The following is a 21,479-nucleotide window of genomic DNA, read 5'->3' on the forward strand; positions in this document are numbered from 1 at the left end:
ACTGTTTTTCTTTTCCTGAATGAATACAAGACAATACATGCAATCTTCTTTTTTATTGTTAGCCTACCACCTTTCAGAAACCACCTTTCCTCTCAAAAGAGGTGATAATATTTCCATAGGCAAAATATTATTTCTGCCATTATTTGTACAACGCTTTGCATTAAGATCTGTGGGGAGACAACCCCATTTATTTTGGTTGGGTGAGAGAAGGGTTGCCATGGACGCCTAATGGCTGATGTTTAGAAAAATGTGTGTACGTGACAGTTTCCTACCCATTGCAACCACAGACAACAATCACAAGTGATGTGCAAGGTTACCAAGGCTGAAATGTTGATGTTGCTTAACACCAGTTAACAATGGCTTAACAATGTATCCATCTTGTTACATTTTCTTACTCTTCAGTAATGTTTTTTTCTGTGAAATAATGTTTCTTTCTGTGAAAAATGTTTTCTTTCTGTGAAAAATGTTTTCTTTCTGTGAAATACTGTGAATACTAAGAACAAATCTTCTCTGGATTTCAAAATAGAAACCCAAATTTACCTATACCATGACTTTGTTAAGCCTCCTAACCTGCAGTGGAATACGTATTTGTGCAGCAGGAGAGGAGGTAGGATGGGTGTGCTTTGGGCTGCTGAGGAGCAGGAGAGGATATGGCACATCAGCCTTTATGTGGGACTGGCACGTGGGTACAGGCACAGCAGTCTTTCCTCTTTTTTGAGATGGCATCTGCAGTGCCTACATCTCGTGGGCATCCACCATCTCACAGCATCTGCAATGCAGAGAGTAGAGACAGAGATCTTTTCATAGGACAGTTCATCATGCTGTGTTTGTACTCCATGCCATGCAAAGTAAGACTTTCCCACCTTTTACAGGCTATGAAGTGGCATATCATGCAGATCTGGCCCTCATTCACACACAGCAGGTACAAAATCTTCAGATTTCAATCACACCTACATGGAATCGCATCCCTTTGCCAATGCCATAATAGTTACCTTATAGACCCTCTCTAATAAGGAACGCTCAGAATAGATCCATGCACATATACAAAGTGCAATAGCAAGTCCTCTGTTCTGCCTCTAGAAAGAGCTGAATCATTAATAAACATTGTATTTCAGGTGAGATTTTCTAGGCTGATCACAAGTGGAAGAGTGACTGTGTTTGTGATTAGGGAATATCTTGGTGGAAGGATCAGATAGGCTGTTACCCAAAATTTATGTCAAGAGCAATTTAAACTCCACTAGCAGTCTAATGCTGTCTTTCCAGCCAAAAAGAATGTGTTAAAAACACTTGAAGCTGATCAGTGATATGTGTCCTGGGATTATTTCACTCTGCAGCAATAAAGAAATGTAGGGAATAGGGTGTGCTCATATCTGTAAATCTGGTTTGGACCTACACTTCAGTAAGAAGCATGATAAAAGTAAAAAGGAATCAGTCACTCCTACTGCTAAGGATTTGGTTTTTAATTATTATTTACTTTGTTTCCTCAATCACTTTGCTTTACTCATTTGGCTGCGAGGCAAACGTGTTCCCTGCTGATTTATCTCCGCTCAGCCGGAGGCTTTCGCTACTCGGTTTGATTCCTAATATGGTAGCAACAGCAGATTTTGTCTGACTTCCAGAGGGCTCCTCTCAGCTTCTGGAATGCAGCAGGGAAAGAGTCCTGCAGAGGCCAACAAAGACAGTTGTTGCATTATTACTAATAAGGACCAGAAAATAGGCTTCCCCACGTGTGCTGAAATTCCTGCTTTTACTATTATCTAAATCACCACTTTTCCCTTACTTCATGGTAAGGCTACAGATTATTTCCCATTACCCAGCAGAATGGTCTTTCTTGGTCACAGCAGAAGGCCTGTTTTTCATAAAATTTAGAAAATATCTACTTTATCACAATAAAGTTCTTTATGTTAGTGTATAGCTTGAGAGTATGCTGTCAGAGTATCAGTGGATTAATTATAGGACAGAAAGAAGAATAATATGTTATGAGAATTGAAAAAAACTGAGGATTTCCTAGATTTTGTTTTTCTCGCCTATTTGATATAACACTCAACTTTTCAGTGGTTTGAGATACCCACTGTTAAGAAACTGATTTTTTTTTCCCTTTAATAAAAGTTCTTCAGGTAATACTCTTATCAAAACACACCAAATTTAGAAATGGCCTTTGTTGGTGACATACCAAAATCCAAAGGATTAAATTCCTCTGCCAAGCTGGGTCTCTAAAAGGTTAATGTGGAGTTGGAAATTAATTTCATTCCAAATACAGAACAATAGTGTGCAGTGACATGACTTTGTGATAAGTATTTGTTAAAGCTAAATCCTCCTTAAGCCCTGCAATTGTTTTCTTTTGTGCTAATGGCAAGCTAACCAGAGGTACTCCCTCTCTCTCCCCCTTTCTCTCCTTTTCTCCTAAAAGTATCAGAAAATCAGGTTTATTGTTTGCTAAATGGGGCTTTTTTAAAAAAACTTAAAATAGCAGTTCTCCTTAGTATGTTCTTTTCAACATTTGTGATCTTCATTTTTAAGAGGAGAATGTTTTGTCTATCTGAAACCCACAAGTTTAATATCACTGCTTGCTGATTGCTATTTGTGCCATATACAATAAACAGAAAGAATTTAAATTATTTCTTGTTGCTGCTCAGTGAATGTCTTGGCTGTCTTTATTCACAAGCAAAAAATAAAAAAAGCCTATTGTCACCTAGATACTGACTAATGCAGAGAAATGTTCAATAGGAGTTTCCAGAGGAAAGCTGAAGCCTGGGATTCCGGGGGAATTGATTGCTTCATCTTCATACAAGTGATTTTTAACAGGAAGTAGGTGCCTTTGAAAACAGACCTATCTACAAATACTTGGTACTTCTGCAAATCTATTCTAACTTTGGTGAGTGCAGCTTGAAAAGAGTACTGATTTGTGAGCTTAGTTTTACTGAAATAAATTTCTATTATCTGTTTTACACAATGAGTACTACCTTGGCTAGGAAGCAGTGTCATCCACTTTTCCTTTACTATGGTTTCTATTTATTGATTACAAATAAAAACAGCAGTTTCCCTCCTCTAGCATCCTCCTCCTCATCTAGTAACCACAAAGACTCAGGCTTGTGTTTTCAAATGTTGCTCCTTTCAATTCTGAAGAGCCAAAGGGTTTCAGAAATTCATATATGCTCTTTGGATTCCTGGGTTATTTGATTTTGTTACAGATCATGATCCACTGACTAGACTGCATCAAGATCTTGTTCAATGGAGTAGCAGACAGAAATATGCTGAGTTGCCCAGGTTGAATCTGGTTTGTCAGCGAAGCACACTCCAACACTTTTTTACCAAATTGGCTATCTGCTGGAGAAATTTTTAGCAGGTATCTGAGCTGAAAACTATCATGTACCCTTGGATTTCTGAAAGGTTGTGTCACGTTTGACTGACTTTTAAACTAAAGTGGTGTAGAGTCCGTGGAGAACATGTCAGTCAAATATTCATTCGTGCCGTTAACTGGCTGGAGCAATTTGAAGAAGAATTTGGGGTATGAGCTATTGGTCATGATGTAAATAGTTCCATCTTTCACCTAATGGCACCATTTTTCAAGTTGTCTGTCCTCTTGTCTTATAGGACTAATGTTCTCAGCAGCAGAGTGTTCCTAATGCAGATGCTGTTGGCCTTGAACACTTGTTCTTTTCCTTGAATCTTAGCTCTTAAATAACTCCTCATTTTGTTCTTTCTTGTAACTTGTCTGGAGTTAAAAAAAAAGTAAACAGTTTGTTCTCCCAAGGACTTCACCACTTCCATGACTCTTCAGTAAACATAACTCAATGTTACTCTTGCCTTAGTAAAAATATGCCTTACGTTTCAGGTCACTGCTTCTCATTTTGTGTAATCAACAGGAATGTGAGCAGGCGTGCAGCCTCCCAGCCTTTCCTCTGCAAGTACTCAAGCTAAAAATCTGACCTTCAGGCTTCCAAACCTTGGGGTGTTTGGGGATTCTAAAAAATAGGTTTTCACTCAGCTGTCATGTTTGAAAACATATGTAATTTATCTGAACTCAGTTGAAATTGCTGATAAATTTAACCTACCTTGTAAGTTCTCATGATGGGATTGAGACAAAGATATTGCCCATCCCAATAAAATCTGCTTTTGACCTCTTTTTTCTTACTGTGGTTAAATTTAATCCAAAACAAAACTGGTTTTCCCAACAATATTGGGAAACATAATGCAGAATAGCCCTTTCCACTCCCTGAGCAGATGCAGTTCTTGCCTTGCAGTGTTCCAGGAGTCTTCTCGCTGCCAGGAAGCCCATCAGCTAAGCTTGTCCTTAGCCATGGCTCTGAGGTGGGAATAGGAAAAGGTTTCTTGTGGCTTCTGTGTTAAAAGAGATTAAAAAAACTAACTGTATTGTGTATTGCCTTAGGTTTCATATGTGGGATGGGTGGTCTGTGTGTTGAGGCAGTAAAGAGTTAGTCACACTAAGTCACGCTAAAATTAGGTGCCACAAATAGCCTATATGAATTCCCAAAATCCCACTTAACAGACACTGGATGTGTTGGGACGCAGGAATAGAAGGGGAAAGAGAGCTGTTTTCTCCAAATAATTCTGAATGCATGTTTTGTAGGCTAAAAGGAAGGCTATATTCATGTATACCTTCTTCCTTCCATTTATAGTGTTTTCCTTGAAGCTCAAATCCAACAGAAAAATGAAAACAAAATGAGAACTAGGATTTCTATAAATTTCATAGGTAGAAAAAGTACTGAGTATTATTTCAAGTTGAGACTGAGGAGTAGATGCTGATGAAATCTTTTATACATATAGTCACTGATAAATGAAATGTAGTTTGAAAGTCTTTATATGCTCTTAAAATAAGTATCAATCTTGATAAAGCATAACTATGGTTGGTTTCTCAGCTGTGAAGAGTTCAGATCAGGCTGCTTTACTAGTATACATTGATGCTGTAACACATTTTTTTTCTATGCCTTCTTTACTGCAGCATTCCTGCAGTATTACTTCTGTGCTATTTCTACTTTAATCATCAGAATAAAATAAAAAGGACATGTCTCCTTCACATTGTCTGGGACTGAAAGCTTACCTGGATGAGAGAAGCTGTTTACAAAGTGGCAGGGCTAGATTTTTATTAAGTATCAGAATTATTTTGTGGTATAATGGCTTGCATTTTTCTGGTGACTCATTTGTATGAGCTAAGGTAATCAGGCGTTTCCTACCCTTTCGATCAAAGGTAGATAAAACTCCCTGCTGCTTTGCTTTTCTATTTTTTCTATCCTCTCCTTCTCCTCCCAACTCATCTAATGTTTTTTTGGCCTGTGAGGGTATGGATGGAATACAGGCACATAGCTGGGTTTGCTGCATTTGAAAAAAAAATTTAATGGTTAAACAATATGATAGTGGTTTTGACCTGAGCCAGCCTTTATAACTGACTTTACCTCATTTTGAGTGTGTTGCTTCTAATCATCTGTGGAAGAGTACAGATGACCCTTTAGCAGGGTGTATTCACTTCTTTCCATATAAAGACAATCCCAATGCAGTAGTTTCATGCTGACATTCAGTCAAACTATAAAACCTTTCTGTGACAATGTTGACTTGGAGAGTTGGGACTGCAAATGTATATTCTTACTACAGTAAATTGCTAATACACTAGTTAGACCAATTTTTGTTTTTAACAGACTTTCTCTGTGTTTCAGGGTTGAGGAATTCCTTGGAGTGAATACTGACACTCCCTCTGATGTGCTTTTCTTTTTTACCCAGTAATACTGGAATGCCTATCTGTTCTCAGTGAAATTTGAGGTTAGGACTTATTTTGCCTCACAGCTGTAAGATTTGGGGCTTGGGGGTCTTTGTGATGGGTGGGGCTCTGGGAGCAGGGAAATAATGAAAACAGGCCTCCACTCAGCAGTGTGTGCCTCAGTGAGGTGGGACAGCTCTGTCCCCAAACCAGCCCAGCTCTCGAGGGCTTCAAGGCACTCACTGACAGTCCAGTGCAGAAGATCATTACGTACCCAAGCTCCTGTTGTTTTCAGCTAAGACAAGAACTGCTTCTTAATTTGGGTTGTTTGGGATGTTCTGTAATCTGTGCTTCTGATTCTCTCTTCACTCTTCTGCCTCTCCATGTGTATTCCCCCTTCCCTCCTCCCCAGTTCACTTGAGGACAATCTTTCAAACCTCTCTAAGCCTCTGTGTATTATCTTCTGGTATCTTCACTGCCATCAATTTAATTTTTTTTTTCTCTACATCATCAAAAGGCATTACCTAAATTCTAACTCAGCAGTCTGCTGGAATTTGCTGCCTGAGGTATTGCCGGCTTGCTTTGGTTCCAGTCTGGATTCCTGTCCTGGAGAGTATGCCTGTATCAGCAGCTCAAATTATTACCTTCCCACTATTTGATATAAATACCTACTTCATCTTAGCTGCTGTTGTATTCTTTCTACTTGTATACAAGCATGGTATTGCAATATGCATTTTTATTACATTATTTGTTATCTAGGATTGAAGGTGGCCTTCTCCATGATGTTAAAATTTTACAATGCCATGGTGTTTCTCTCCCTCCTCACTATATTCAAGATTCATAAGCAGTCAGTTTCTCCCCTTTTGGTGCAAGTACAGGGGAACAATGTTTACTGCTTTGATGCATGTAGTTTCCATGTAATCACATTTACAAAGTGCTTGGTTGAGTAGCTTTGCTTTTCCACAAGAGTATTCTGTGTTTACCCACAGCCAGAACATAAGGTGCATTTTCCTGTTGGTTCAACCCACTTTTGTTACACTTTATAAAACTATTTGTTTTGCCCATTTGTAACTGTGCTGAAATGAACCCCTTGGATACAACAGACAGATCAGCTGTCCTTGCTCTGGCAGCAAACTTAATCATAAGCTCATAAGCACTAATTTGTGCTGATTTTAAGTGAGAGTTTTGGGTTTTCTTTTTTTTTTCTCTCTTATTTTCTTTTTCTCACATTTTCTGCTACTTTCCCCATCTGGCACTGTGGCATTTGTTGCTATGTTCCAGTTGGAAGCACTGTGGGTGGAATTGCACACTCAAGAGCTGACTGAATAGCCCTTAGGCCACTGTGAACATTTCTCTTTCCACTGTCAGCTCTACATGTTCAACCACCTCAGTTTGGGATTCTTGGGTGAGGGAATCCTTGGCTGGCTGGCAGTTTTACAGCATCTCCTTCTTCCCAAAACTCCCTGGTTCTCTGAATTCAGCATTGCAATCACAACTTGATGTTCTTATAACTAACTACACACTAGTGAAGAGTTGTTATTTTGAGACTGCTTTGCTACACTCTCCATTTAACTCTCTTCATTCTAGGGAGGCTGTTGTTACTTTTATAAATACCAACCCCTTCTTCCCCACTATAAATGGATGCCTGGACTCCATTATTCCTATGAGAATCTGTCTAATGTTATTGAATATGAAATTAAAAATGTTCTCATTTATAAATCACCCAGTCTTACAGCATCTTTTTTAAAGGTGCTGGTGCAAATACATAATCCAAAGTCACCTAACTTGTTATATTGCGAAATATGAACCCAAAGGAGCCTGATGGGCATGTGCTTTGTGTGTGTGCACTGGGTCTGGAGCATCTCTCCGTGGCACAGACAGACACTGGCAAGTGTGATAGGAGCTTTTTAGGGTTAAACTGTTCACAGCTCTCATGGCCATTCTGACAGCCCATCTGGACTGCATGCAGCTTCTCAACCCCATCCACGGCCAGTACTCTACTGGCTGGCACTGGGAGAGTCTCCACCACTCAATCTTCAGCCCCCTTTGTAAAATGGATTTTAAAATGTGTTTTGCTGGGGTCAGGACTAGCATAGACACTGCACAGGAACCTACAGCAAATACCTTTTGCTACCCACCTCTCATCTCAAGTCCTGGCTACTGCTAAAGAGTTGCCCATATCGTCAAATAATCTGCAGTCTGGTGGGGGCATGGAAAGTGTGATTAGAGTAACAAAATATCAGCATTAGCTGAAGATTAGACATTATGTAGCAAATCAACTTTTAAAAAAGGTCCTATTTTTAAGGAAATCTGAATTTAAAAGACTTACAAACCATATAGTTTATGCCAAGGGAACTGTTTACAATGTGAGAATGTTTTCCAATATTTCTCTTGGGACATCAGTTGCTCCTTAAAAATAATGTCTTTAATTTGTTCATTTGTCGAGGAAGGTAGAAGGCCCAACAGCTTGTGTCAGTGAATAGAAACTATAATTTTTATGCAGTCTAGAAGGTACTTGTGCTTCTTCTTAGTCATTGTACCATATACTGTTTTTTCTCCCTCTGGCTTTCTTTCCCATTCAAAGCTATCCATTAATATGAAAAAAATACTAGCTGAGAAAATCAGTATCACTCTAAACTCATTTTTTCAGAGATTTTTTTTTTTTTTTTATCCAGTCATCTAAACATGAATGAACAGAAGAGAAAAAATTTTGGGGGAATTATCCATGGCCTGGGTGCCACAAGCATCATGTGAATTGTCCCTCTCCCTCGGGAGGAAGGGTTTATATGCCCACAGAGGGAGCATGTCCCATGGTTCTTGAAAAAATCAGCAAATCTGTGGGAACTCCCAACAGAGTTCTTCCTGTTTTGCTTTGCTCTTAGAGCCCTGCTGCTTTCCACAGCCCAGCTCTGGCCTGTGCTGCTGTTTCTCTCCAGAGGCACACAGGTATTGCTGGTGCTGCTGACCTCCATCCCAGATGCAGTCTCCATAAGGTTGCTTGTTGTATTAAAAGGCTGTTCTCCCCACTGTCTGCCAGGAGAACTTCACGTGAAGCTTGTTTGCACAGAAGGGGAACAGGTTAAGGGTGCAGTATTGACCCTGCTCCAGCTCTGCTCTAAGCCCCTGGCTCGGTCTTTCCTTGCCTTTCTGCTGTGCTGCTGTTGCAGGATGAGAGTGGCTCTTTAGCCTGGAGCTAACAATGCACCCTGCATGTCACCTCTGTCCTAGCTGCATTTGCACAGCTATTTGTAAAGCTGCATTTCCAAACCTCATTTTCTTTACTTCTTGAATCAATTTCCAAGCTCTTCATGATTTCATTCTGCTTCCTGGAATGGAAACTCCACTGTCTGCTGACACTTTTGCTCTAAATGTCAGTGATGTTGAGCTTTGGCATGGATTGTGCATAAATTTTCTTCTGATGGGAAAAAACACATGCTAATGAGCACCCAGTTATCCTGAACATTTTGAAGACAAAAATACAGCTGGAGGCAGTTCTGGCACAGTAGTTCTTCACCATTTCTACATTTTAGTTGAGAACATTTTATTACAGTGTTTTGTCATATTAAACTATTCAGGTGTATCTATGACTAGTTTGTTCCGGCTCATGTTTTTTTCTGTTAATCATGTTAGGCTTTCTCAAGGCTTGTAGAGAGTTTTCTCTGCTTTCTCTGCACAGACCTGCATGGTATTTTTTTTCTTTAATCCATTAAGCTTCGCCTGCCTACAGCCTCAGGACTGTAATTGCACACACAATCAATTTCAGTTATCCCTGTGGCATTTTTCAAATTTATCAAATTCTAGATGCTTTACTTTTTATATTCAGATTAGATTGCAGAAGCCTTAATTTTATTTTTAAAAAGATGGACACTGTCCTTCTGTTAGCATTCAGAATAAGCCATTGTAGTAAAACCATTCCAAGCTATGTTGTTGATGCCTTTTTTCTGAAGATACATAGAAACAGAAATTTGTGCACTGAATTCTCTCCTGCCTATGTGGAAAATTATTTTTCATTAGCTACTTACCCCACTAACATTTTTTCATCTTAAAAACCTTTGAATAGCAAGGGTTTTCAAGTTCTGCCTTTTCCTAACATATTGTCTTTTGCCACAATTTTTTTCTTTATAATTTTAGTACTTTTTCCTTTTAAAGTTTTCTCTTGTAAAATCTCTTAACCAACTAAGTGAATATTGTCTACAACATATCTGTAACTAATCATTATTTTAAGAGCGTTCCAGTTGTGCGTGTGTGTGTATATATATATATATACACATATATATATATATATGCCTTGTGGTCCAGATTACTGTAAAAATCTTTGTATTACATACCATGTCAGTTACTTATTAAATAATATATTGGCATCTTACTGCAAACTTCAGAAAAACAAAATGTGTCAGCTGGTCCTCTCCATGCTTTAAAAGCAGTTCAGCTAGCCTCGATTGAGACATTACTGTGAGATCCACAATGCACAATTAGTTATGAACTGTACATCTTTTTAGCATTCCTGGGTAGACCGTTAATGAGGGAATAAATAGCACAATTTTATTTAGTCCCACACACTGGTTAAAATGGATTATTAAGCAAGGGACACAAAGCTATTCTGTCTCCTTCAGCAGAGGGACATCTGGATGCAACATCTTTTCTTCCAGATAGATGGGTGTGATCCATACACAGATGCTTGTGAATGTAATGTGATTCTATATCCCTGTTTAATTGAAAGGAATCAAATTGGCTGAAAATACAGTGATGTTTACCCTTGGAGAGAAATTAATATTCTGGGGTGCAATCTATTTAACTAAAGATAGATATTTACTCTGGAATCAGATAACTATCCAAGGTACATAAAGAGAAATACTTATTTGCATTGGCATTGCCCTTTATGACCAGGCTAGGCATTTAACAGGCGATTTATCATTGCAGGGCTGTAATATCAGTTCTGTCATCCTTACTAGTCTCAGTTCTTCAGTGAGACTATTTACATGTTAAAGTATTACGCAGAATGACTAATGGGGACAGCACTGAGGTTATGCTGCAAGTAGAGAGGAAAGACATTTCCATTAGCACTAAACCTTATCTCAAAAAAATCACTGGAGACTGACACTTCCCAGAGGTTCTTCTTTCTCTTGATTATCATCCCTTCTTCCACTAATTGATTCCAAGCAGTTGAGCTTCTGTTACTTAGTGGAAGAGAATTTATCTCTTTCAGAAATTTATTCATGAAGTCACAAGAAAGTCTTTGCTTAGGTATCAGATTTTTTGTGTGGAGTTCAAGCAAATAGATTACTGGGGAGTTGAGGGAGTTAATGCCGTGGAACATGGGAGAATGTAACTGAAGATGGTGCAGTGGTGGAGGGGCTCATGTATGGACACAGAAGAACGAGGAAAGGGGAGAATTAGTTAGGATCAGGATACTTCAAAAACAAGGAAGTGGATATACCATCTAATGAGGATAAACTCAGCCAAAATCTGTGATGGCCCGCTTACTTGAACTGGACACCCTGATTTTAAATGTTTGTGGTGAGTAAACTTGTATAATACTTTCCTATGAAACAAGACAAGAAGGTACATGGTTTCAGTTAAGTTCTGTTTGGATTAGCATGAAAATTCTACCTTTCAGATGAAACTCCCCAGACTGACAAACACAAGAAACTGATCAGGACATGAAAAAGAAACCACAGAAATGTGTCTTGTGGGTCTTGTCCCATGGCTGTGAGTTGTCTAAGTCAGGTTTTGTTCTAATACAAACATGAAAATAGAAACTACATAAAGTCAATAGAAGCAAATAATTTAAAGTGAATGTACTCACAGAAGCAGAAGCATTCATATACATTGATTTCTAGTTTAAAAATATTATTTTCCAAAATACGGATTTTATTATCAATGTAGGAATATTTTTGCATCCCTTTATAAATCTTACTGTGCAGTTCCTTAATGAATAATTATCAAACCTGTGTATATTGTCTGTGCAAAGGCACAGGTCAGCAAAGAATTGGCTTATATCACTTGCATTTATTTTAATAAATTATTCTGTTCCAATACCCTTAATAATAATATATTACTGTACTGTTTAGTCTTCTGGTCTAGTAGCTCAAATTATTTTTTTACAGCATCTTACCTCATTCGCATTTCTTAACACTTTAACACTGACTCACTGACTACTAAACTTCCTTAGTATGTATTAGGTATACCTAAACATCATTTTGAAGTTAGCACAGTTTGCATTCTGCATGGACCATCAGGGAGAGTGATGAGCTTTTCTCAAGGACCAGCTAATGTTGAAGAAGTCTAGATTCACCTCCTTTCCATCTTCAAAACCCTGTGTGCAGTGATGTTGAACTCAGTATTAAAAAAGAAATAGAACTTTGCTGGCTTTTTGCTGGCATTTTGCTCTTCACATGAACCCTTACAATCCCATCTTACCTGAAGTGTAAACCTACCCTGATTTAATTTCTATTTGAACTTTGAGTCTTTTGAGGGAGGAGTCTTAACCCTCTGTAACAGAATGTTCACTATTGGAGAAGCTACTCCAGTTGTTTCCATCTTACTTCTAAAATGTGTGCCTATTCCTAAGTTAGAATTCTCCTAATTCCCTTTCACAGATATTGGATCTTTTGATACCCTTGTCTGGTGTCTTGAAACATCTACTACCAAAATGAGATTTCCTTCCTAGCAACTGTAGACCGTGGTCAAGTGACTCCAGTAGCTTAACTGTCCTGAACAGCCAGATCTTCCAGAGAAAGGCATATTTAGACTGTAGAAGAGTGCAATTAGTCTTCCAAAAATTAATTTCATTGCAGAATCATAAAGCATGGTTTGCTCATATTAAGTGCAGTGTTCATTTGTCGTAATTCTGTAGCCCCAGCCTTTTCTCAGGAGGAAAAGGAGAAGCCCTTTCCTTCGATAGTTTGCATTATTCAGGCTCTCTTATTTATGCTGCAGGTGACTTATGTCTGGCAGGCATTTTATATAGCTCCTACCAGCTCACTCAAGGGAAGCTTGCCTTGATCTACATCACAAGTCAGCTGCCTAAAGCCAGAGATGTACCTACCCAAATTTTGGTGACAGTACCATACAGGTTGTTGAAAAGTATGAGCTTGAGATGCCTCAAATGTAGCTTTGTGTTAAGCCTAAACAGAAAAATAGTTTAACTCAGTGAGGGTACTTCAAATTACTAGCTCCATGGAAGAATGTTAGTTCACTGTCCAGACAGCCACATGGCTCTTGTAATATCACAGTGCTATTCTTTTAAGCAGGCAAAGCTTCCATTGAAATTATCATCACGGAGATACCTCATCAGCGCTGTAATATGCAGGAAAGTTTTGCTCGCACAAGGAACACCTGATTAAGTACCAAATGAGTTCCATTCCTTTGCCACCAGAAGCCATTTGAAATGACAGTGGGAATTCAATAGAGACTGGCAAAGCCAGTCTGTAATTTATACCAGCTCCGTGGCCCCCATGGACTCTGGCCGTGTGCGGCACCGAGGCAGAGGGTTGGTACTGAAGGGACAGAGTCCTTTCCTGCCAGGCAGTGCTGGACCCTGCTGGGCCCTGTCAGTCACCAGGGAGGTCAGAGGGCAGGAGAGCCATGGCACAGCACCTGCCCAAGGAGTGATGGGAATAGTAGCCAGGTGGCTGTAGCGCATGGGGCCGTGCCAGCTCTGTACCTGCTGTGTGCATTTGGCAGCACTCGCAGGTCTTGGGAAATCCACCCCACAAACCATTGCTAAAAAATGCTTGCAGGATGGTTAATAAGCTGTGTAACAATGGTGGAATTTACTCCACCTTCATGATGTTAAGGCGAAAAGGCAATAAATACTTTGTAGCTTTTTCCATCAGGAATACTTCACAATTGTACAGAAGATTTTCTATAGTAGAAATTAAGAACTTGTTTAGATACGAGCTGTCAATGTTGTCTGGTTTTGGTTTTTTTAATCTACTCCTACATCTATGGGATTAAAATTTGTAGAACTTTCCTTCTTAGCTCTACCTCTTCTCTTGAATGCTTAGATCCCTACGTGAAGATCCATCTGATGCAGAATGGTAAGAGGCTGAAGAAGAAAAAGACAACAATTAAAAAGAACACTCTGAATCCCTACTACAATGAGTCTTTCAGCTTTGAAGTACCATTTGAGCAAATTCAGGTAATGTCAAACAGCATTTTGTCTTTCCTCTGTATTCCATTTCTCAGCCCTTATAAATATTTAACAGGAATCTTGTTAATTATCACATGTGTATGCCTTCATTAGCACCTAGGTGCCAGCCCTGTGCTACATTAGATGAGTGTGACTGCTTCAAGAGGGAAATGATGAAATGTGAAGTACTTAGGAAGCTTTGATTCATCAGTGAGAAATGGATAACTGACATTTTCTGTTAACAGAAATGGATTTGGGGGAAAAAAAATCCACAGGGAGATAGGGAAGGAATGTGCCAGCAAAAAAGTGTAGGGATAAAAGAAAAGCCATATATATTTCCCTAAATTATTTAAACTAATAAATTGGCATCAGATAAATTTGTGTTCCATATGCATTTATTTATTTGCCCTGGTTTTTGAAAGCACTGCAGCACCCCTTTAAAGTAAAACACCTAATTCATACAGAGATTTTTTTCAGTTATCCACTACACTTCATAAACTTTTTCAGTGATTCCTGTGTCCCTTTGAAAAAGGCATTTGAGAATCTCAGGGGTCAGTACTGCAGTACCTGTTCTCTTAGTGCCTCAGGAGAGCAACAGCAGTTGTCCAGATGTTACTCTCAGAGCTCAGTACCTAAAATTAAAGGTTTCAGAAGTCAGCACAGTGAGATGGAAGTCACCTACAGTAGCAGCGAGAAATTCCAGGACAAAGCATTGTCCTGGTATTTTTTTTCAGGGACTCAGTTGCCTATCTTTGAGCTACTATGAGGCAAACCATCCCTCATGAGAGAGAATTAACTTCTTTTGATGCTAACTGTCTTTTATCTGAAGAGAGAAGCTTTTTTTAACCATCTCAGGAGGCATGTGGGAAAAGAACTGCATGCTGGCTTCCCACCTGGTCATGAAGCCCCAGGACTGTGGAGATGTTAAGAAATAAAACAGCTTTTCTGAGTGGAGCTGAGTGGGGAAAGGGTCCTTTCATGGGCCTCCCAGTTTAAATAACCATCATTTAAAACATCTGGGAATATATCTTTCTGTGGATTGTAGGAGAGGTCATGGTATAAATTAGGTGCCATGCTTTTAAAGTTGTTGTTGAAAAGTTTTAAATGTGTTTAAATTGCTTGGACAAAACTTGGAGCTCCCTCTTCATTAGATGAGAGCATGGTATGGGTTTTCACATTGTGTATCTTGTATTTTGATAGCAGCTGGGCTGGAGAGAAGCCCAGGAGCCAAGACCTACCTTTCAAGTAGCTTGCATTTTATTGACTTGGTACTAACAAAGTTATTAAAACTAGACAAGGTGAAGCATGGGCACAGTGACTTGGATGCATGACTAGTCCATTTAAAATTTCTTTGTGCCCTACTGCATGTGCAGGTGTCTATGGATTCTAGGAATCAAAAAGTGTGAAATCCAGTGGGGGGTAATTTCTCTGGATTTTAATAAAAGCTGGTCTCTGTGTTTGTGAAAGATTTCACAACAAGGATCAAAGACCCAATGGCAAAAAGAGATGAGTCAAGTCAAGTGGCAGTTTAGGCAGTGAGTATCTTGATTTACAAATAGGGATAGGATTGAGGAGCAGAATGGTTACCTCTAAATTACCCTATCAAAGCTTTGGCGTGGGGGTGCATTTTTTGTACTTGACCTTTTTGACTTCTAATTCCAAGTCATTTTTTGAGGTGCATGTAGTTGATTTTAAAAGTATTGTGGTTTAGAGGTTTAAATTTTTGCCTTCCTTTTTTTTTTAATAAGTTTATTAGAATTACCTTTTAGCTATCTACCCTACTATATTTAGTCTACTTCATGATGGGTACTGAAGTGATTTCAGTATCTTCTAATGAAGCATTAGAAAAACTTATTTTAAATGTTGTTTAGACTTACTATGGTAGGAATCATTGTGACCTGTGCTATTCATATAAAAGTCATTAAGCAAATATTGACTGTCAAAAAAAGAAAAGTTATACGAGTTTCTTTATTGTTGGAGAATAAAGAGAGGTCATGGAAGGAAAGCAGGTCATTAGCAGTACATCTGTGTAATTTTAAAGGAGCCAAACGTTAGCATTTTCAACAATTTTACAGTGACTATGGGTTCTGGCTCTTAAGAGAAAGAAAGTCAGGTCTTCAAGGGTAATGGGAGAGCACCACAGGGAAGTCAAATCATGTTGCTACTGGCAGATCAGGCACGTGTTCTGCCATATGCAAAACAGACAGCCTTTGTAGGCAGGGGTGTCTCCAGGCCCTCTCAGTCCAAAGGGCTTAATCGCACCATGGAAACTGAAACTGCTAATACAAGTGTTTATGAGGAGAGGCAGTTCTTTCTACTACCACCTCTTGGGTTTTGCCATGCAGCTGCTCCTTTAATATGTGGTACAAAAGTAAAGGGATGCTCACATTTCTCTGTAGGTTTAGTCCAGGGATCAGGAGGGGAGAATTATCTCCAAGTTAATTATCTGAGCTGGCTGTTCTTTACATCTTCGTAGAGCAAGGAAAAGGTTCTTTCATTTACAGTGCTCATTTTTGTCTTATGATTAACATTTTTTAAAAATATACAGCAATAACTATCCCCAAGCCTCTAGGTACAGTAGGCAAGCATTTTCTTTGTAGTGCAGACAAATAGTCTCATACTTACTTTTTATATCTGTGAGTGTACCATGTATCTAAAACATAAATGTTCATTTGGGGAGGTACCATTAAAAGTGAGTGTATTGCAAACAGCAATACTGAAATGTAATTCTGGCATCTAGAAATACTTGCTTCAGAATGTTGCCTTTTATCGTGAGTGCTCTGGGGAGGGAAAATCTTGAGTTAGATATATACTTTTGTCATCAGCAACTATATAAATACTTAAGTGCCTGCTGGAATCATCTCTTTCTCTGGCTCAGTGAACTGTACAATCCTGTAAGGAAGGAAATGGACTTTATAAAATAAACCTCATGACCCTGGTCTTGCTGCTTCTAAAAGATTATCCTATTACAAGCCCTGAAATTAATCATTCTAGTAAGAGGTACAGATTGTAGATCTATTTAAATCTTTAAATTCAAAAACCTAATTCTAGAGAACAGAGGATTTTTCTAGAAATGTGTTTCAGGGCATCTCTTCTTTCTATTCAGGAAGTTGACACTGGAATGGGAAAAGAACTGTATGCTCATCATTAAAAATAATGCTCTATAAGGAGAAGTGTTTATAGTTTCGTAAAATAAGAGCGAAAGTCTCAAATGCTGTTGTGAGAGAACACCACTCACTGAAGAAATAGCTGTTTATGCTCTTCTGACAAATATTAAAGACCTGAAGGAGAGGAATTGTGTGTATGTGCACACAACTACAAACATAAATGCCTGGCTCAAACACCTCCCAGTGTGTCCCAGCCTAAATGGATGGAAAATTGCCTATGAGCTGTGACAGATGGACTCACACAGACCATGTGGGACCTGTTTAACCCTGTTTGCCAGAGGTCACCATTCCTACAGAAGTGACACTCCAGCATCAGCTCAGGCATAGGCTATGCCAGTGTGTCAGAGCCCTGAAACACCAGGGGTTGATACATCCATTCCAATTCCCTTAAGCAACCAGCCTGTTTTCTAGATTTCTCTGTAACTATACAGAATATACACAGTATACACACGTTTGTACATGTGCACAAGTGCACACACGTGCATAGAGATGAGAACACACTCGTGTGTGTTTTTCTGTGTGTGTGTTTGTGTGTTTAGTAGCCATAAGGGCTGTCTTCTGAATTTATCTGAAAATACCTGACTAGCATACTGGATGGATATGGATGGGTAAGAGTTGCTAAGAAGTAGAAGAGCAACTAACAGAACTGAGTACAGCATTGCAAACAAAGAGCCATTTCTGAACTTTAGTTCTTAACTTATTTACTTAAAAAATTAAGAGTGTGTAAAATTGCACAACTTTTGAATTAAATTGTAGTAGTTGTAATAGTAAGTTCTTAATCTGTTAAAGGAAAAGCAATCAGCTTCGATTTCCATACAAAGCTATTCAATGCAAGGGGGCAAGTTTCAAGCTAACAGGGAGATTGTAAACCTTTTTATTTGGAAGGCCCACAGGAAGAAAAAACAAAAGTTTGAATTTGTTTCTTATTAGAGGAATCTACTCCAGCTGTCACACACTTCCCCCTTGATGACTTCTCCATGGCTGGCTGTCCCCACATTCATCCCTTCCAGCCTTCCCCTTACTGTCATGCTCACTGCTCTTTCTCTGTCTCATTACAGAAAGTGCAAATTGTTGTGACTGTTTTGGACTATGACAAGATTGGCAAGAATGATGCCATCGGGAAAGTCTTTGTGGGCTACAACAGCACCGGCGCGGAGCTGCGGCACTGGTCAGACATGCTGGCCAACCCCCGGCGGCCCATTGCACAGTGGCACACCCTACAGCCCGAGGAGGAGGTAGATGCCATGCTGGCAGTCAAGAAGTAAATTAAATTAAGTCAAATTAAATTAAATTATGAAGAAGAAAAAGAAAAAGACGAAGAAGCCTTTCTGCATTTGCCCACATAGTGCTCTTTAGCCAGTATCTGTAAATACCTCAGTAATATAGGTCCTTTCATTTCCAGCCATGTGTTCCTGACACAGATCAGTTGTACTTTAAAATTCCCATTTTAATTTGCACAAATTTAAATGTAGAGAGCCTTTTAAAGGCGCTTCATTTCACCACTGCCCGCCCCAGATCTACTCTTCTTTTAAGCAATATGATGTGTAGATAGAGCATGACAGAAATTATTTATTGTATCACACAGTTGTATATATACATCAGTATGCTGAGAATTTATTTCTAGTTTGTGTATTTGTATGTTGTAAGCGTTTCCTAATCTGTGTATATCTAGATGTTTTTAATAAGATGTTCTATTTTAAATTATGTAAATTGACTGAGATATAGGAGAGCTGATACTATATTATAGGGTAACTATTGTATCGTCTGCATTCCAGAAAAAAAAATATCCAACTTGTAAGGCACTAGTAGTGTTACACTGACATCTTAAAGGACAACTTAAATCTGAGCTTTCAAGTGGACCATCCTAATAGCACACTTCACGTCCACAGTGAATCTTAGAGGGGCAAATCCAATTGGGTAGACTTCTTTCACAGGCAACTTAGCATGATCTGAGCAGTTCCATGGCTGACCTCATGGAGATGTAGCCAGAAGCCAAGATACAATTTTTTTGTATATATTCCAAAGCAAACACATAACAGACTGAAATGGCTTTAGATTCAAAGTTGAGGAAGCAGTTCCACAGGAGGCAGCAATTTCATCTAACATACGAAGACAGACCACTGCAGAAGTGCAGGGAGGGGGAAGAGGGAAATGCAGCTGTAGTAAAATGCTGCCATGAAAACTAGAGTAGCTCTCCATTATCACCTTTATACAAAATTTGCATACTGTGAATTCCATCCACAATTTCACATTATAATGAGTTTGCACATTAGACTTTGTAACAAAATATTTTATGATACTTACTCAGATTAGAAGGAATGCAGAATATTTTTTAGACACAGCCGTGTGAGTTTATTATACAAAATAGTTTCATGGTAAACAGACAGTATTGTAATCCCATCAGAAGATGACAAAATTTAGCCATAGTTCTAAATGCACTTCAAAGTAAGCCAAAAGAGAACAGCTAGTGACCTTTTATATACTATTTATACTTAAGTTTTAATTTGTCCTTTAAAAAAAAGTGAAAACAAAGAACAAGTTCTAGAGAACTGAAGCAACCTCTTCTGTATACTAGATGCTCGTTTCAGGAGGAGTTTTTAAATGTTTTAAATGTTATTATGTAGTAAATGGCACTATTATGAAGCTATTAGTCATTCCATAAGAGTCTTGAAAGACTGCTCTGTGTATCACTGTGACTGCCGTGTGTGCTTAGAAATGTAGTTTTCTCAGTGGATAGCAATCAATTTATTCCGTAGTGATATTGTAATAATACTGCCATTCCCTTCTACTGCACTGCCGAAGGAACGCATAGCACAAGCAGTTCCAGTTGTTACGGACCAATGTAGAACTGGAGAGCTATGCAGGGGACAAGGATGCTCTAGTGAATGGGTTGACCACGCAGCACTTTGTCGAGCCCTGTGCAATATTCTACGTTTCCAAGCCCCCTCACCCCTGCTGCTTTCCCGTAGAATCATCTTACAGCTCCCCAGCATGGCACCTCCGCTGTACCATCTCATCAAGTCATTCAGGGCATCACCTCTAGCTCATGTACCATCCTTGGAGGCCCCTCGCTTATCTTTCCAAGCTGTGAATATATTTATAATGCTTTTGAAGAGTTCATTATTTTCAGCAATGCAAATTACCCTAGAAATGTGGAAATGCTATTGCTTTTGGAGGGAGGCATGAGAATTAACCATTAATGTTCTTATCAATCTTCTGTGTCTAACAAAGATGAATGTAGTTGGAGAACTGTGCACTGCAAACTAAATTCCACGGCCTCCCCCAAGGCTCTGCTTCTGGGAGAGGTGTGACAGTCTCAGAGGTCAGTGCAGGGATGGCCAAGCATCCCTGTTTTTCAGTACTTTGAGGGTAAAAGCAGCAGCTAAGTACAGGGAAGAGAGTAAAAGCCTGTATCTCCCCCCACCTCCAAAAGTGAGAATAGCAAGATCCACTTTTTTCTTTTTTACATGAAACATAGAAAAAACACAAGCGAGACATTTTCTGACAGAAACAGGCACATACATGCAAAGCATCAAGCTGGAATATTTTAAAATCTTATCCTTCAGGACCAAACCCCACCAAAGAGAAGAAATAGTCAGCTTTACAGTCTAAGAGCTTCATGGTCTCCAGCTTTCAGTTACTCATTCAGGATAGCTGCAGGTTCAAAGTGCCAGGACTGACCTACTGTGTTAAGGTATTCTTAATGTTTTCTCTTCCTACACTGCCAGACTGAACGTCACCCTAGAACTGGTTTGTAAGGTACAAAGATTCTCAAAGACGGAACCTGCCGTGTGACCAAGATGACATTTTTCATCCTCAAAGAAGCCACATGTACCTTTCTGACAAAGCTGTGTGAAGTATTAGAATCTGATGCTGTAGAAAGATCCTAGTTGCCTTTGTGTATATTTACTGCCTGCTTGAGTGTTTCTCTGTGTGGGTTTTCTCTGTATCTTGTAGAAATGTTTGGGGTGTTTTATCCTGCCATATCGCTCGTGGCCCGCGAGCTGACAACTTTAGCTGTATTTTACCTTCATTTTTGATGAGGTGGTTTATATTTTGTTTCACTTTGTGTAGTGACTCCCCACAGTAGAGTTTTCCAATTGTCGTTAAAATAACATACATATTACACAGATATTCAATAAAAATGTTTTATTTCCTGTTGATGTTCTGGCATTTCTCTTTTGATCTAAAATTTTGAAAAGACAATTCACTCCAGGATTTTCACACAATCACATACTTTGAAGTGTCACAAGTGAAATAGCACAGCACGTTTCGAGGGGCTGTGAAAAGCTGCTTTCATCAGTAAGACAGTCACAGCCAGCAGCGCTACAGTAGATGAATTTTCCACCTCTTTGCAGATGAAGCACTATTACCTTGTTTACCCAGGAGCCTGATTATTTGCCTCAAAAACCATCATCCTCTATCAAAACATGACCATGACAAAAACTCCCAAGCAGTTGCTTGC

At 39.1% G+C, this 21,479-nt stretch overlaps 1 protein-coding gene across 4 annotated transcripts in view; it reads left to right on the forward strand.

The window, feature by feature from the left end:
• The window catches only part of SYT1 (synaptotagmin 1), a 327,942-nt gene extending 306,765 nt beyond the window's left edge, over positions 1–21,177 (forward strand). For all 4 annotated transcript variants that reach the window (XM_021528113.3, XM_021528116.3, XM_021528115.3 and 1 more), the window contains 2 exons: positions 13,723–13,856; positions 18,073–21,177. In XM_021528113.3, the coding sequence (XP_021383788.1) occupies positions 13,723–13,856; positions 18,073–18,279 (341 nt within the window). In that variant the 3' untranslated portion in view covers positions 18,280–21,177. The remainder of the gene's footprint in view (positions 1–13,722; positions 13,857–18,072) is intronic.
• The last annotated feature ends 302 nt before the right edge of the window (positions 21,178–21,479 follow it).

This window comes from Lonchura striata, chromosome 5, assembly GCF_046129695.1.
Source record: "Lonchura striata isolate bLonStr1 chromosome 5, bLonStr1.mat, whole genome shotgun sequence".
In the NCBI taxonomy this organism is placed as follows: domain Eukaryota; kingdom Metazoa; phylum Chordata; class Aves; order Passeriformes; family Estrildidae; genus Lonchura; species Lonchura striata.